The sequence below is a fragment of the Plodia interpunctella genome, chromosome 5, assembly GCF_027563975.2.
Source record: "Plodia interpunctella isolate USDA-ARS_2022_Savannah chromosome 5, ilPloInte3.2, whole genome shotgun sequence".
Classification (NCBI taxonomy): domain Eukaryota; kingdom Metazoa; phylum Arthropoda; class Insecta; order Lepidoptera; family Pyralidae; genus Plodia; species Plodia interpunctella.
This window is the reverse complement of record NC_071298.1, coordinates 8,920,331-8,937,564: the sequence shown is the minus strand read 5'-3', so window position 1 is coordinate 8,937,564 and position 17,234 is coordinate 8,920,331. Positions and strand designations below refer to the sequence as shown.

Here is a 17,234-nt window from a genome sequence, read left to right as displayed (position 1 = left end):
AATCGACCACAGTTTGGCGAACTGTTCGCGGATAGTGTGGATTAAAGAAATCTCAACACGCAAACTCAAATATCATTTCCGAAAATTAATCTGTTCCCCAAAAGTCCAAATAACAAAGCCACGATGCAACCGTGATTTTTATAAAATACATTTTAAAAAGTTATTGAAATTATTAATGCTAGTTATTGTTTTGGTTCCAAAAAAATGTTTACAAAATATTTGGCCTACAAAACCAGAAATAGCATGTTTCAAAAGCATCCTCTTTAATTGAAGTGGGTTAAAAATAATAAAACCAAACCTTCTTGGTCACAAACTAGATTTTTAACTGACCATGACTGCCCTATCTTTGCCCTCAAGACCATGGGAACTAAAGTACACTAAGTACTTACATAACTACATATCATTAATTCACTTGACAGAGAGTACCGACAATTGGTTGTGAAGTGTTTGGATTGAGGCCGTTAGGAATATTGATTATGTTTGATGAAATTCTGACCTGCAATTGTGCATTGAGAATGTACTGTAATTTATGATCACTAAATGTAGGCATGAGCGGTAATTTATACATTATTTATTTGTATATTTCTTTGTGTTTATTTGTATATTTAATTACTTCTAATATGTTTTTAGTAATATGTCAACTGCACCTCAAGTTACCTTACATGGATCCTCTATGCAACGGTATTAAGGTCGAAATTGCCATGCATATATAGATTTATGTTTACAGTACTTGATTACTCGATTTAAATGCTAAAGCGGTCACAGGTGATTGATATATGGCGGTCTCAGGTGCAAGTGTTCAGTGGAAGAATTTAACAGATTAGGTCAAATCCGTGAGTTATAATTAAATATAATTACAGCGATAAGGCTTAATATTATGATTATGTTATCATGTTCATAATATTCTAGAAAGAAATTTTACATGTGCATTAATTTTAAAATGCACTAGCTTTTGCCCGCGACTTTGCCCGAGTGAACTTTCCATTTACTTACATATATTATTCTTCGAACTATGTAAGTATGCAAAATTTTCAGCTTAATGTCTATATAAAGCGTAAAATTACTTTCGCATTGATTATTTGTTTGCAAATACTTGTAGTAAATTAATATTCTTCATAGAAGTCACAATTTCAAAAGATAATTTTTTATAACGATTTTCAAACATTTACGAGCCAACAAACTAATATTTTGATGCATTAAAATGTTTGTTAAAGTAATGTCAAATCGATTGAATTAATTTCCGATTAGATAGATAGTTATATCAATTATTATGAAAGTGTGTGTGTATGTGTGTGTGTTTACGACATCAGTCGGCGTCATGCAGACTAGCTTCATATGGTTATGAATAGTTTTGCATAGTAATAACTTTTGAAATTGATATGACACAAAGGTTGCAAGCGTACGATAAGCTTGTACCGTAGGGCATGTTGCATCAGATACAGCCTCTCGTCCATGTCCCCTACGGGATAGACAGAGCCCAGAGTCGCGGAAATCGAAGACCTTTTTATAACTGGACTTGGCCGCGCTCGGGTAATATCATAATAAATTATATGGCTAAATCTTCCTTAGGATTCACACTATCTATTAAAATAAAACCGCATCAAAATTCGTTGCGTAATTTTAAAGATCTAAGCATACATAGAGACAGACAGAAGGAAGTTATTTTGTTTAAATGTAATAAAAACTTTGGTTGAGTCAATTTTTGAGCATTTCACCGACATTACCCTCTTTCAAATTTTAACAAAGACAAGAATATATTTACTATTTTAATTTATGAATAATATTATAATTTGTGTAGTGTAGAGTTTTAGCGATATATATTTTTTAAGATTTTAGAAAGGTTCTTAATTTTGTAGAACGGTATTGACGAAAATTCAACGTGGTACTTAATTCTGAAATAGCGATGTCTCGCTCATGACATATACGTAGAATTCAAGTGTAATAAAAGTTGTTTCCAACCACGTAGAATATGTATGATGTAATAAATTAAACCTTCCGTTATTCCTATCCAATTTCCATATAAGTGAGGAAATAATTCAGTCAAAGCGTCAGTCGCCGAGACTACTCCCTGTCACTGATTTACATCAGTTATTTAATGTCACTAAAATTAGAAGTGAGCGCAGTGTAATCGGAAATTTATGGTAAGTACCTAAGCATAGGGCCTACGCGTTTTAGTGTGTTTTAAGAATAAGAATATTTATTTGTGAGACATAGGTAGGTGCATTAAAAATACAGTTGAAATAAATTAGTAGGTAGCATCACTATGCTCTGTCTTTAAAGACTTACAAATATTGTTAATTATCATTTAACGTGCATCAGTAAAATTTACACATTTAACCGATACTATTTAATTTCTTTTTAACTAGATAACATATGCATTGTGATAATATATTGAGAGACATAAAATCGTGGGGTATTGGGAAGTGTCACCATGCGATATGAAACAAACGGGTTTCTTAGATGGTATATCTATAGCATTTATTAGATGTATTTTTAGATGTGAAAGTGTGTATGTGATTTCTTTCACGTCGAAATAAATTTCAAGTTACAGGAAAATTAACTACTTTGTGTATTTTTTCAATAATAAAACAGTATGCAAAAATACCCGGAAAATTCTTATTTCGAAAGTAATAAATAATTAAATTAATAATTAATTTTGAAACCCGAGGCTGTAAAAAGATAGCATACATTTTTAATGTATACTACTATTATAAAGAGGTAAGCGTTTGTGTATGTTTGTATGTTTGAGGCTGGTAATATCCGAAACTACCGAACCGATTTTAAAAATTCTTTCACCATTAAAAAGATTTATTATCCTAGATTACTATAGGCTATATTTAATTTCAAAAATCCTACTGGAGCGAAACCCCGGGCAACGTATAGTATAGGATAAATTTGACACATTTTTTTTATAATCCAAATGGCAATCCCCTGCGTCATGCGGCGACCTGCGCGTGCGCTTCCATAGATCATGTTAAGAAATGACCATTCAATGAAAACGCAGTCAAAAGTCAAGGTCTCCGGCACACATAGTGCACGTTAGTGACTGACAGGACATGTACTTGTTTATCTGTCTGTAATTGTTATTAATTACCCGTGTAATGTGTATTGACGTTTGAGATAGGTCACCGATCTAAAATATTACGCTTTGCATTCAAATAGACAAAAAGCAACGTTGTTAAATTTGATTTATGTATAACCTATAGCTTTTTTGTATTAATATTTATAGTAATTATTGCGAAGAAGTTTACGAGCAACTCTTTGGCAAATAAAAGACATCAACGCGCTACTCGCTCGCTCATGATCACATTACATAAGCTGGCTCGCCATCATAATAGACAAATATATATAGATTATTATAATCAGTATAGAACTCCCTTGTCTCCTTTCTTAATACACAGACTAATTACAGATAGATTACAGCAATAATAACAACATTATTTTATTCTTTATTAATACAAAATGTTTCTTTTTTTAAACATTGAATTACTTGTTTGTGATTGTGGATTGAATTCTTAACTCTGCATCGTAATATATAGTACAGTATGTTCTGAATTCTGTGAGTACAGTTAAACAGTAACATTACGAGTGGTCGATATAACGGTGCTATCTGGTGTGGGTGACCCCTGCTCGCGTTGGATCCGACGGCTCGGGGCTCTCAGATCTCAGTTTCCAAATCTAGATTTGATGAGTTACATGGGTGTGGGTAAGATGCTGAAAAGTAAGTACCTACTTTGACAATGTCGTTTGCGTCTGTCGATAACGTCATTTGTGTATATAAAATGTTAGGCATGTGTATACTTTTTCACGGGCTTTCTATGTTAAACTCTGTTTAATAATAATTAAGACTAAGAATTTAGTGCATAGCTACTTACATGAGGAAACTCGCACGTTACCAACATCGTAGATACTTAAGCTTTATTTTTTATGTTTATTTTTCTTATAAGATACATAACTATTGTTAGTGCTATTATTAAAATGCCTACTTATTGTTAAGGTGTAATAGTTTTTATATGTCAATATTACAGTTTCTATTTATGTCACTTCTTTACAACAAATATCTTCCTTCCTTCAACAAATATCTTTCTTTGTTATAAACAGGGAAGGGGAAATGTGTATGTTATGTTATTGGGGGAGATGTTATGTGGGTGTACTTTTATAATAAGTAATTATTTAGATAGATTATGTTAATTGAATGAAGCAGTCGTCATCTATACATTGTTTTGTTAAGACGCTCTGCTATAATGAGATAAAATTTCTTGTGTCTTTCAATTTTAATTTTCATAATTATCTACATTTTACTAAAGCTACTTTCATAAAGCGTGTAATTCATTTTTGTAATTAATTCTAACAAGAGAGAAATGTATTTTCCAGTGCTGATAATCAACGTGGATAATGCGGCATTCATAGCGACGAATTGTAACGAATGTTGTTAGTATATGATTAGTAAATAATAACAGAAAATACCAAAATTATTTTGCTTTACTTTTTTAATATCGTACGTCACTAATACTTATTTAGTAAACACGTGAGTTGCAAACCAGTATTCATGTTTATGTGCGTAGTGTTCGTTTTCAAAACATAATTTTGGAAATGTACTAAGACCTTTTAAAAACAAAAATGTGAACGTTATTTATTTGGAATCAAACGATTTTATTGTGCGCATTTTTAATTTTGTTTTGTTAAAAAAACTAACGTGTTGTTTACTAGATCCACATGAGTGGATCTAATAGCGATTAACTACGTAAGTACGTTGAAACAGTGTGGGGCCCACCCCAAACTGAGTACATCCTTTCCTATTTTGTATTATCTGGGTAAAATTTCCCGTGCGGAATATTAATATTAATTGATATGTACTTAATTATGTATTCCATGTTATAAAATCTTTATACAAATTGTTCCCAAACACCACAGAATAATTTATATGAAGTAAACGACTAGAACGTGAGTTATAGAAAAAAAGGTTAATATTATTAAAGGTTAGCAATATTTCAATAATATTAAACTTTTTTTTGTTTTATTTATTTATTTCAAAAAAAAATATTAATCTCTCTAATTGTGTTACAATAATACAATTAAATTTCCGCAGTGCAAAAACCACGAAGGTTTGTCCGGAGAGACTATGAATCTATGTTAAATCTTATGTTGCTTACTTAAACTACGTTACTGCTTACTGTTGGAATAAACAAAAATAAATGTGTCTCTCCCTCTAACTGCCGGAGTCTATCCCTTTCATACAGTTTGTTTATGTATAAAACTATAAGTCTTTATTATCGAAGTCCGAGTTATATAAGCACTTACATCTACTAGGCTCTCTCAGAATTTAGTGTATTCCCGGCCCTTGGCTTAACGAAGCGTCATACACACACCTTTCAACGTGAAATAAATAATTAATACTTTTAATTTCGTCTTTCATTGGCTTCCATAATCCAATATGTACTTATACTTCATCTTCTATAGGAGTGTTAGCAGCATTAAAATAACATAATACAATGTTTTGTCTCAATAAAACTAGCGCTGGCGGGTGTTTACGTACCGCAACTTAACGATGTAGTGTACCTAAATATATAAAATCTTGCTATGACTATTTCAATGTTTCACGTTTTCATTATTTTATATACTAAGTATAATACATATATAAATATAATAATGTACAGCAGGCCTACCATCGACTTTTACAGAACGATTCCAATGCAACTCAGTTCAATTTAGGCACCTAAAATGAATGATCAGTTTAGGTCGTAAAGTGGATCGCGTTAAGAGATGATGGTAAGCCCCCAGGTATCAAACGCGCATGCACCTTTTTTGTACATCACTATAATAAATAATAAGGGCGCGCCGCTGACGTTTCGACAAAATGGCGTAGTTTACGTTTTTCTGCGCATGTAAAGTTAACATCAAAATTGACAGTGCAACCCACCCTAAGTATAATATATTATATCTTACCGTTAAGAGTTTGCCACATAGCTTTGTTTATTATTGAAGTCGACCAATTACTGACGGGAGTGGCGCGGCCTGGTTCGATAAATTTAGCGCTAATCTCACACGACACATGAATATAAATGTCTGTTGGTGTGTCTGTTGGTGTTTCCAATGATACACGATAGTGTTCAAAATATATTTACTTTTAGAACTCGGTACTACTTGCAAATTATCATAAACCTTTTCAAATTCGATCTTTATTACGATCTGACTAACAAAGAAGACCAAATATCTTTTTATTTATTTATTAAATATATTCGTTTTTAACATAGAGTATATTGATATTTATTATATGCTCAATTACTTATTTACAATTCATATCATATGAGTAGTTATTCGCCGCGAAGCTAGCGAACACAATATTTTTTTACAAAATTGTGAATATTTCAATATCGGCTTAACCGATTTTGTTGTCCCACGAAATTAAAAATTCCATAGATAAATTCTTTATACCTTTTAAATTTCATTAAAATTAGACCAACGGTTCGAAAGTTATCGCGTTACAAACATACATGCAAAATATGTATTTTTGCGCCAAATTGATTGAAGTATATTTTTGCCACTTTTTGCGTATTAAAGGGTAAACTCATTAAACTATCGATACATTAAACCATAATGTCATAACAAAATATTATCACAAGTAATTAATGAGTTTGTCAGCCATTTTGTAAGTTTATTGATGTGCACATCCGGTGCGTGCGCGCCGTGGAATAGGGTTAGACGCGTGTGTTACCGTTAGCTATTGGTGCAAGTCACAGGCGATTAGGTACAATTATACTGTAAAAGTTATTTTATTGGAAGCTAATTACAGTAATAATTGGAAAACTATATACAGTAATGTCGAGCGCGTGGGAATATTGATGATTTAGATTTGATACTGTAGGTATTGCAAGTTATATCGACAGATATGTGATAATTATTGTTGAAAACTGTCATTAATATTCAAACTACAAATACATAATTGTTTTTTGATTAATGATGTATTTTACTTTAAACTTTTACACAGTCTGACCTTACCTAAAATTAATTAGAAAATTAGTTATTTTCTTGTTTGTACATATTTTTACGCTTCATCTACACAACAATTCTCATATACATATTTTTCGTCCCGAAAAGAGTACTGTTCCTGTAGGATATGATCAAACGGCGAAACCGTTGACAGCTTATAATGAATAAAGCTTGGAGTGATATGTGAAAATAATTTCGTAATAATTAAAAGGCTTGTCCATTCTTTCTGTTTTCTTGTTAGAATACGTCCAGTAACTTGAGAACTACAAACTAGTTAAATATATTTTTATTTGCCAAAACGATTAGCAATTCGCATGGTTTTGATAACGAATATCGATAAGTTTCCCACATGCTCGCATGCGTTAGGGATTGTAGACGCCCTTGGTTGTGACCGCACATGCATGGCTGTGATCTACGAGTGTACGGTCAACTGCAAGACAACCCTGCTTTGCCCTTTACGCCGCGGTAATAGAGTTGAATTTGCGAATTTTGAATTGAGTAGGTTGGTGTGCATACTGCCCGTGCCGGCCCACTAATGTCTGTTATAGTTTGTGTCTCAATCACATACGACTTATGACCGAGTTAGCGCGTTTGATTTGTTCTTTGTAGATATTAGGCTTTAAGAAATTGAGGGAACCGGATGTGCATATATTATTTTATTTCAATATTTATTTATTTATCAAAATTAAACTTTTGTCTTTACCTTTTAATCATCTTTCACGAAAAAATATTTTGCCACGATAACTCTCGATTCAATCCAGTTCCCGAAGACAACAATTAAAAAAAAAAAACAAATGCATATTTACAACAGGTATACTAGTCCGCTGATTCATATAATATTATGAGGGCATCATTAACTTTTCTCCTTTAAGTAATATAATAAGTGACAATAGAAGAAGTAAAGAAGGATCATGTGTTTTTGGAGAGAACACCAGCGTACCGACAACGTCAAGAATATGGAAAATGGCTGAACGCGGCCTCTTTCGTTTCTATGTAAATTTTGACGTTTTCTATGTACATGATATTAATTTCTCGTTGAATCTCATACAAACCACACCGTAACATACTATCATATTAGTATATACAAAGTCATTATCTTACAGTTTTGACGATAATTTGAAATGGGTGCAGTTTCCTTTTACTTTCGTATTATATCAATTTCGATTCAAACACGCCTCAGAACTAGGTTGAACAAGTTTTTGTTTCATTCCGAAACAGTTCATAAAACTCCAATTGCTGATATAGAAACAAGTGCTGTAAGTTGCGCTACTTATTTCAAATTATATTTATTGAGTTATTTATCACAAACATATTTTAATACTGACATGTCTCCGTTTAATTATAGACATCTAATTAACATATAAATAAGTTTATAACAATTTAAAAAGGAAATTGTACATTTAAATCTAAATAACCAAGGTTTACATGAGTCAGCATGTCATCAATTCATACAAAACATAATCATGAGATTCTTGTATTCATTGCCACGGCCACCATCGTTACCTTACAAATTATGTCATAAGCTATCAATTTAATTCCCGTGTTAGGTCATGTTTTAATGAAGCAATAAATTGTTACTTTGCCATTTAAAATTATAAGTTTACACATAAATCTTACTCATCTATTATAATATGCTCATGAGTGAGAAGTGATACATTAAATACATACCTACTTAATTATTTATGTGCAATTTTAATTTGGCTAATATTATTACATCCGATAGCCATTTCACTGACAGATTTATTGGTAGGTATATGCGAAATTAATAATTTAATTAATGCAATTTTCAATGCAACGATTTGAAATAAAAATAACAACAATTTAGTGTATCCGTATCGGAATGCCGGGGTCCATGGGCTGGGTGTTTGCTTATCATTAGACAACCCGCATGCTTATGCATACCGTAAAATAGTTATAGAGTATCCTATAACCGCCATTGATTAATTATTTGTGACTGAAAAACAATCACACAATGTTTCCTTAGATACCTAATTTCCTTTTAAATCCTAAGAAAATTATGTGGTTTCTAATGTAGATTTTTTATGTTGATAGATAGATAAGCCTTACTTATCTATCTATCAATATGTGAATGGAAATGACTTGCACATACTAAGCAGAAAATACTAACCTTAACACTGGAGTACTTATTGGAGTTAAGGTTAAGACATTTAGAGCAGTTTTTAAATCGGGAGACTTGACCTATGCCATCGCGGATGAGTCAGGTCGCCACACCCACCTCACGCGGAGTAGTCACGATGGCAGTATAATTATCGGTTAAATTCGCTTCTTGATCGCCAGATATTCGCAATCAATTACAGAATAACCCTGCTGGCGTGGTCTGATTGAGATTTATAAGCGGCGGCGATATCGAGGATCGCAAGCGATTAATTGATTAGTACATGAGTTTCAATGTTACCGATTTGTATCTGAACCCAATTATCAGTACCTACCTATACTTATTAAAAATATAAAAAAGATTACGAAATTACACTATACTGTGGCAAAAGACTCTAGGCCACAAAGTCACCACATGTGATACCATGGTGTTGCAGGCGTCCATAGGATGTGGTGACCACTTACCATTAGGTGGGCCGCATTCCTGTTTGCCTTGTTAGTATAAAAAACAATAGATATCAGTCAATGTCTCCGTGCATAATGTAAGTCTCTCACACAGAATATGTGAGCACTGGTAAAAACATAAGATGTTTTGATTGATACGTTGTAATTACAAAAATGAATTCTGTAAATAATTAAATGTACTTAAAGATACTTGAAAATGATAATAATTGTAATAATGATTTATAGAATATTATACGCTTAGGTATTTAACCAACTGAATAAATAAGATACGAAGAATTCAAAGGGTAAAACATTTTCGAACAAGTGATGTTTTACATTTGACGACGTCGCCGTACCGTCCAATGCCAAAAAGCGATAAAAAATATTCGCGATAAAGAACGTCCAAGCGAACGTGGGCTTTAAAAATCTCCTATTGTGAATTTAACTATGATCGAAAAAAGAACATATAGAATCGTTGCTCCTCTCCTATATTACCGAGATTAATATATATTTATAATTGTTTGCAGGCGATCGGGCATGTGTCGGGTGGACACATCAACCCAGCCGTCACGTGCGGGCTGTTTGTGGCCGGAGACGTCAAGCTGCTCAAGGCGTTGTTCTACATCGTGGTGCAGGCACTGGGGGCCGTCGCAGGCGCCGCTTTCATCAGGGTAAGATGATTACCAGATTAGTTTCAGACGCTGTTGACGGGGCATTTATAGGCGACGACTCTGTTATGTCAAAATACTGCCCTAAAGGTACCTATATCAATAGCAATGGTAATTGTAGAAGAAAATCTATGATAGCGGACCTTGGGCTCCGATGTTCAACGGCTGAGGAATAAACTAGGAAAACGCTCAGATGGGAGTCTTCGTTGTATATTAATAACATTGTGGTCTTCTTACGGCCGCATTTACCTACTATAAATACAGTAATTTCCCACTATGAATGTTATTTATTTGTTCATAAAGTGAGGCAGTAGAATTTTCTAGTTCACATTCAGCACCTTATCGAGAACATGTATGTACGCCTCGCTCGCCGTGACACTGATGGTGTGGAGACCGAATAGGAGCACACGGCCTTCGCTGCGGTCTTATGAGATTAATTAATTCCACTTAAAGGATGTGTGTTCTGTTTATTTAGACTTGCATCGGATTTTTTTACGGTACAAAGTTGAGAAGAAAAAGTAAATGCAGTGACATTTTGTAGACGTGGATACAACCGGGAACGAAACAAATTCTAATAAATATTGCTAAAATATTTTGTTCGTGTATAAGTAGGTACTTCACAATCGATCACTTTATTCAATTCCTTCCATATTGTATAACAGTTTCTAGGTTAATTAAGGTAAACAGAAAAATGGTTTATACGAGTATATGAGAACATTGATAGTTTATTACATTTATAGTCAATCAAATAGAAAAACAGAATCTGAAAATTACGTTATTTTGCTGATGATACTACTTACATTAAAAAGTTCTGCTAATAGAGGTTATTCCATCACAACTACGTATATTCAGATAACGGGCAAGGCATGAACCGAGTAAAAGCGATGATTTACGAAAGTAAAACCGCGAGAATAAAGCTTGTATACAATATAAATCTCAAGATTTTGCAATACTGCTTCCAGTTAGACGTCCACTTTCTAACATTTGCATTGAAAATATTTCGCAGTGTGAATGAACAATCAGCTAGGACGCGCCGTTTCCCACGATCGCGGTCCATTGCAACGAAATCATGTGTAGATCAGATGTGAAGGGAGATCGGCAGGTTATTAGATAAACTATCAGGGGAAAACATCTGATTGTCGAGGGCGAGTGAGGGCTTTCGTGTGACTGGGGCTCGATTCTCACGCAATCGAAGTTCACTTCATCAGTTTTCTCCATTGTTTCCTGAAGGTCTCTACATTTACAAAAATTCGAGCGAACGCATCGATCGATCGAAGATTTTCATTTGTAAATATATGCTTAAAACCATAAAAAAAGATGGAGAAAATTGATGAAGTGAACTTCTGAATCAGGCCTCTAGTATTCTTTGCATTAAAAGGTTTAATTCAGCTATAGTAGGTACACGAAAATTTATATGACATTATAAATTTTCGTGTATCTACTATAGCTGAATATATGGAAGGAATTGAATAAAGTCTACATTGTAGACTTGGCCGAGGTCCTAGCATTTGGACAACTAGATTGAGGCGAAAAGTAGACTGATCATTCTGGACTGGCTGATTAGTAGGGTTGCTAGGCAAGTTTTACCTTTAGCAATACCTTTTTACTTTGAGCCCGGTATGTCATTTTTTCTGCCTGGAATTAGTTATCAAATTACTCATTGCTTTCATATTTTCCAGCTGGCCGTCCCTGAGGACAGTTTAAATTACGGTTTTGGACTGACCCAGCCCGCAAAAGGAGTTTCCGATGCTCAGGTGAGTGGATTTAAGTACTTAGATTACTTATTTGTATATTCCATAAATGATTGATTCTACATCCTCATAAATAATTCATAATAAGATTTGATCTTGAAGTGATTAATACAGATACAATATCATGTATTTATACCTTATGAGGTAGATTAGATATAATGCTAAGTATTATACTTAGGTGTAATTTGAAATTGGTGTAATTTTGAAATAGCTTATTTGATTCCCATCGCCTATGTCAAGAACGTCCTGTAATCAAGAACCTCCAGTTAATATTGTGTTCTCTTAATTGACTTTTACAATACGCGCGAGAGAGCCTATAGGCCATATTTTTCCAGGCCCTGCTAGTGGAAGCTCTAATCACATTCGTGTTGGTGCTAGTCGTGCAAGGCGTGTGTGACGCGCGCCGCAACGACGTCAAGGGCTCAGCGCCGTTGGCCATCGGGCTCGCCATCACTGCCTGCCACGCCGCTTGCGTGAGTACCTACTTTTTTCTCTTTCTGTATATTACTGAACCGCTGCAGTAGTAAGTGTAGTATATACCTATACACTTCGTAAATTAGTTTTTGAATTTGCATCTTGTCTTGCATTTTATAAAAAGTTGCGCGTTTTAAATTATTAAAGATTAATTTTATAATCTATCTAGGACAAGGTGGTTGAATCAGATATATCTAATTCATAAATCATCTCAGCGTTCGTGGAAAAATATTTTTTTAGTTTGATGCGGATGCGGCAGACTTACTATTGCTAATATCCTAGTAATTATTTTTACCATATAAACTAAAATATATATAAATAGGTGCGTTAATGATGAATTGGAGAAACGGACTCATTTAAATTAATTAATTAATGAATTAATGATGAGTAAAGCCAACTTATTATTTCAACAGATTCCCTTCTCTGGATCGAGTATGAACCCAGCACGGTCCTTCGGACCAGCTCTCGTTATTGGCGACTGGACTTCTCACTGGGTAAGTATAAACAATACAGGATTACAATATTATCTCATCAGGACTGGTCTCGAAGATACTCTACAAGATACAACTACAACTCCGTCTCATCTCTATCTCATGTGAACTTTTTCTGGTTTCTTCCTCTAGTCACTCAAGGTAGGTACTCAAGTTTTTCCCCTCCACTTCGGATGGTCTTTGATATCGTTAGTTATCAGACTACTGGCACGCATATCCTTTTTGACAACATCACACAATGTCCAGTCATTAGTTCCCTAGGTAATTTACCAGTTTCCATCTTTTTTGTATTAAGATGTACTTTTTGGCACGAACAAAATACCTTGTTATTTATTTTCACCAAAATATTGACTTGTACCTAGGTGCTTTGACTTCAATAGCGACGCAATACGAGAAATAATGGTGTGTTCTCCTGAAATATATGTAATTTAGTCTGTGATAGCTTACAATTAGGATCGTGTGTTATTGATGGGAGGAAGTTTCGAAAACAAATCGCTGCTGTCGACCTTCTGACATTTGCCTATCGTAGGAACACGTAAGCACGGATAGGCGATCTATGTAATCTTCTATTTCACACTTTCACTTCTAGAATCCTTCCATAGTATATGTTGAAGAGATCTCGTGAGTTTTAATAAAATCGTTAATACTTTTATAGACGCTTTCACCGACCACAAGTTTAAAGTCATGCAGTTTTTATCACCAGTCATAAAACTGTGAAATGCGGCATTATGCGTGCTTCAGTAGGTAACTATTTCATTTATTGTCATTAAAAATTAACAAACTCATCAAATGTTTCCTATAGCATCATTTGTGTTTATGAATATCAAATTTTCGAACATAAGTTGCCTAATAAAGGAACAATATTATAAGATAATAGAGTATCCCTAAGTTTACAAAAGCAATGAGTCGATACCCACTGCAAATGCCAGAAATCCTTTAGCCTTCTTATGCATTTCAGCGGTGCTTTAACGTTACACGGTAGATTGGCACAAGCATGACATTAAGCGCTATTACCATTGTATTCTGACGTTCTGAGCTCCCAATTACAAAGATAATGCTATTGTCCCGTTTTCTGCAACTGCAGAAAGCGTAGCAGATGTTTATGTCAAGTGTTACGGAGATACGAGATTTATGTAATGAATTTGTTATGTTACATGCAGCGATTAAGATTCAGGTCGCGATGTTCTCTGTACATTAATAACGATCGAGTTACTATTAGGCCCACGACACGACAGACTGTAAAACACAACTGCAACTTACATTTTTAGTTTCTGGGTGCAGACTCTTTGTCACGTCATACTATTTTGTCACATCACCGTCACACAGAAGAATTTGTTTCACACTATCTGGTATGATGGATAATTAACTAATTCTAATTAACTAATTTCATCATCTTAGGACTAAGCGTCACACTATATCTCAATTTGTGACACAGTCCATCGGCCAAAGTTTTTTAGTTTCTGCCAAAGACACCCTTGAGAGACCTTGAGAGATGTCGCGACCATTTCGAAATGTTCCGGTTAGTTCTTTGCAGTTTCATTTCACTGTTTGTGCTGGGCCTTACCTACTCTCAATTGAATGTACACGACCGGGTTTGAAGATAATTTCATATCATCTAAATATTTAGATATAGCCTTTCGCTTTCACTTGCGTCGATTGCTTAAGAGGTGACCCTAGTATTACGAATTAGTATAGTTATATGCAGTGGCAAACAAAAATTGCTGGTTTGATGTTGTTAAAAAGTATATGCCTACCAATGTTTTTATAACTAAAGATTATGACAAATAGCGTAGATGCGAAGTGGAGAAGAAGTGGCAAACCTAGGCTTTTGAAGAAATTGGGATATTGCTCAGATGAGAAAGAGAGGCAGTGACAAACTTTCAAATATTGAATATTCAATTCTTCAAATTAAAATCATTTAAAGTATTATATCATAACGTTCTTGAATTCAAAAGGACTTTCTCTAGAACAGTAAAAGTACTGCACGCATTGTTCTTGCACGTCTGTGTCATTTGAATCTACTTAGTGAAAATTATAATAATGATTATAAAAATAAATCAACAACTCGATATAGGCATCTATAAATTGTGATAAGTTATGTAATATACTGTCATCAAGAATAGAAAGATATTATGTAATACTTATATGTATGTTTAACCCACTGAAGTGGAAAGAATCGATTCACTAACATCTCGATACATCAATCAACATTCGGATCTGGAGATTTGTAGAAAGTAAACTTTGATGAGTGTTTAATGGGGTTACCTAAGATCTATATCTCAGATTTACTAGCTGTGTATCTTGGGGTTAGGATTAGGTACATCGAAATATTCTTAGAGAGCAAATAGATTATTAGAGACAAAATCTATTTATTTCTATTTAGTTTTAGGACTAAAACAAAAATGGTTACAATTTTATGACAGGACAACAATATGCTTGATAGATCTTCTCGCATGTCACCTCTACTAGGTATGTTATATTTTGCTAATATGTAATTATCCTTGGTTCCAGGTGTATTGGGTAGGTCCCATCGTAGGCGGGGCTGTTGCAGGCCTCTTCTACCGATTTATCTTCAAAATAGGCAAAGCGGGAGATAGCGGTTCCTACGACTTCTAAGACTGCACCTGACGCAGCATCACATTGTGCCTTTTACTTTATCTTATAACCAGAAATCAAAGCGCTATGAGACCTATTTTTACTAAATTCCCTGAGGGGTTAGGCGGTACTGTCCGCACGGATAGAAAATCTTTCGAAAGGAAAGTGAAATCGATTCGATTAATTTATTGATAAGTATATTTTACTAAATTGGCAACCATTATTGGTTCTAATGGGTTTATAGAATTCAAGATTTTTTTTTGTTATACTTATGTAATGTGCACTTTGTCTTTCTGTACAAAGCGATATCCAAAGCCAATGACTCGAACGGAAAATTGTTATATCCTTGAATATTATCTGTATTGTGTTGCAACGTGTTTCATGAAGTGCCTACCGAAAAATTTCCAGTATTCATTCAATAAACTAAGTTCATGAACTTTTTCCTGAAACACATTCAACTACAAGTTTTTCAGATAGACTTCGAAAATTATATTAGGTTAGGTTATTTAGATTTAAAATGTTAAGAATTATTTATATTATAATGTGAATAAATTATTTTAAGCTTACTGTACCTACTTCGGAAACTTACACGTTTATACTCAATGTACCTATGTGTGAAGATAAATGTCTACGAAGAGACATTATTTTAACATATCTCAAAAAGTGTTTATTTTTCAAATAAATATTTTAATTGCCTACTTCAATTATTTATTTTTCAATATTTTGAACTTACAACACCCCTCTATTTGCGCTGGGGGCATTACAAAATCAGAATGCAACAAAAGTCTGCTCAGAGCCCGCCTACATGCCTCCCGAAAAACGCTCGATAACTTGTTTAAGATCAATGTCCTTTAAACAAAAAGTGCGCACGCGCAACAAAAAGCCTCCAGGGTAATGAACTTCACATGAGAACGCCTTGGGATGGAATGGGATGATGAGATAGATTAACGTCAGGTTGTCATTAAGGATGCGCTAACGTCCTTGAACAAAAACTGGTAATAGCCAAGCAATTTAGATTAAAATGTGACAAGAAACAAAATTACTTAACATAATTTACAACTTGTGGTGTAGGACAGTCAAAAGCACATCAATTTACTTGAAGTCGTTGCATGCACTTAGCGGTGTAAGTATGAAAGGTTTCGGACGAAGAACGTCAGTAGGTAGGTACGTCGTTCGATCCATTTTGTTTACCCCTGTTTGTGTGTCGTGATTTAAAATCGTACTAGTATCACGGCTTGGCTTCGCTCGGGTAAAAACATAAATTGTACACCTAAACCATCCTTAACAAAAGTTTATCTATTGGTGAAAACCGCATAAAAATCCGTGCAGAATTTTCAGTTTATCGCGAACAGACAGACGCGGTTGTGGACTTTGGTTTCTAATATGTAAGGATAAGCTCATGTAGAAGTGGGAGCAAACAGTATTTGCCGCAGTAACTATTCTGACCTAGATAAGTATATATTCTGACCTAGATAAGTATAACCTTTCATCAAAAATCTGAGAAGCGTGACGCCGGCATAAAAGATAGGTTATCTGGCATTGCTAGCGATCCTTATGTCGCAACCGCATCGTGACGGCGCAATCTGGCGCATCACCTGCACAGTTAAAAAGAGAAAAAAATGAAACAGTACTTAATTATCATCTGCTACTAGCCCGTCAATACAATGTATTCGCATTAAATAAGATTTACAATGATGGTCTAAATA

General features: G+C 34.1%; 1 protein-coding gene across 4 annotated transcripts in view; it reads left to right on the top strand.

Annotated features, from left to right (window-relative positions):
* LOC128670154 (aquaporin AQPAe.a-like) overlaps nt 1-16,226 on the top strand; it is a 65,894-nt gene extending 49,668 nt beyond the window's left edge. For all 4 annotated transcript variants that reach the window (XM_053745594.2, XM_053745597.2, XM_053745595.2 and 1 more), the window contains 5 exons: nt 10,077-10,220; nt 11,897-11,971; nt 12,304-12,441; nt 12,856-12,936; nt 15,445-16,226. In XM_053745594.2, coding sequence (XP_053601569.1) covers nt 10,077-10,220; nt 11,897-11,971; nt 12,304-12,441; nt 12,856-12,936; nt 15,445-15,549 — 543 coding nt within the window. In that variant the 3' untranslated portion in view covers nt 15,550-16,226. The remainder of the gene's footprint in view (nt 1-10,076; nt 10,221-11,896; nt 11,972-12,303; nt 12,442-12,855; nt 12,937-15,444) is intronic.
* Nucleotides 16,227-17,234: the final 1,008 nt, after the last annotated feature.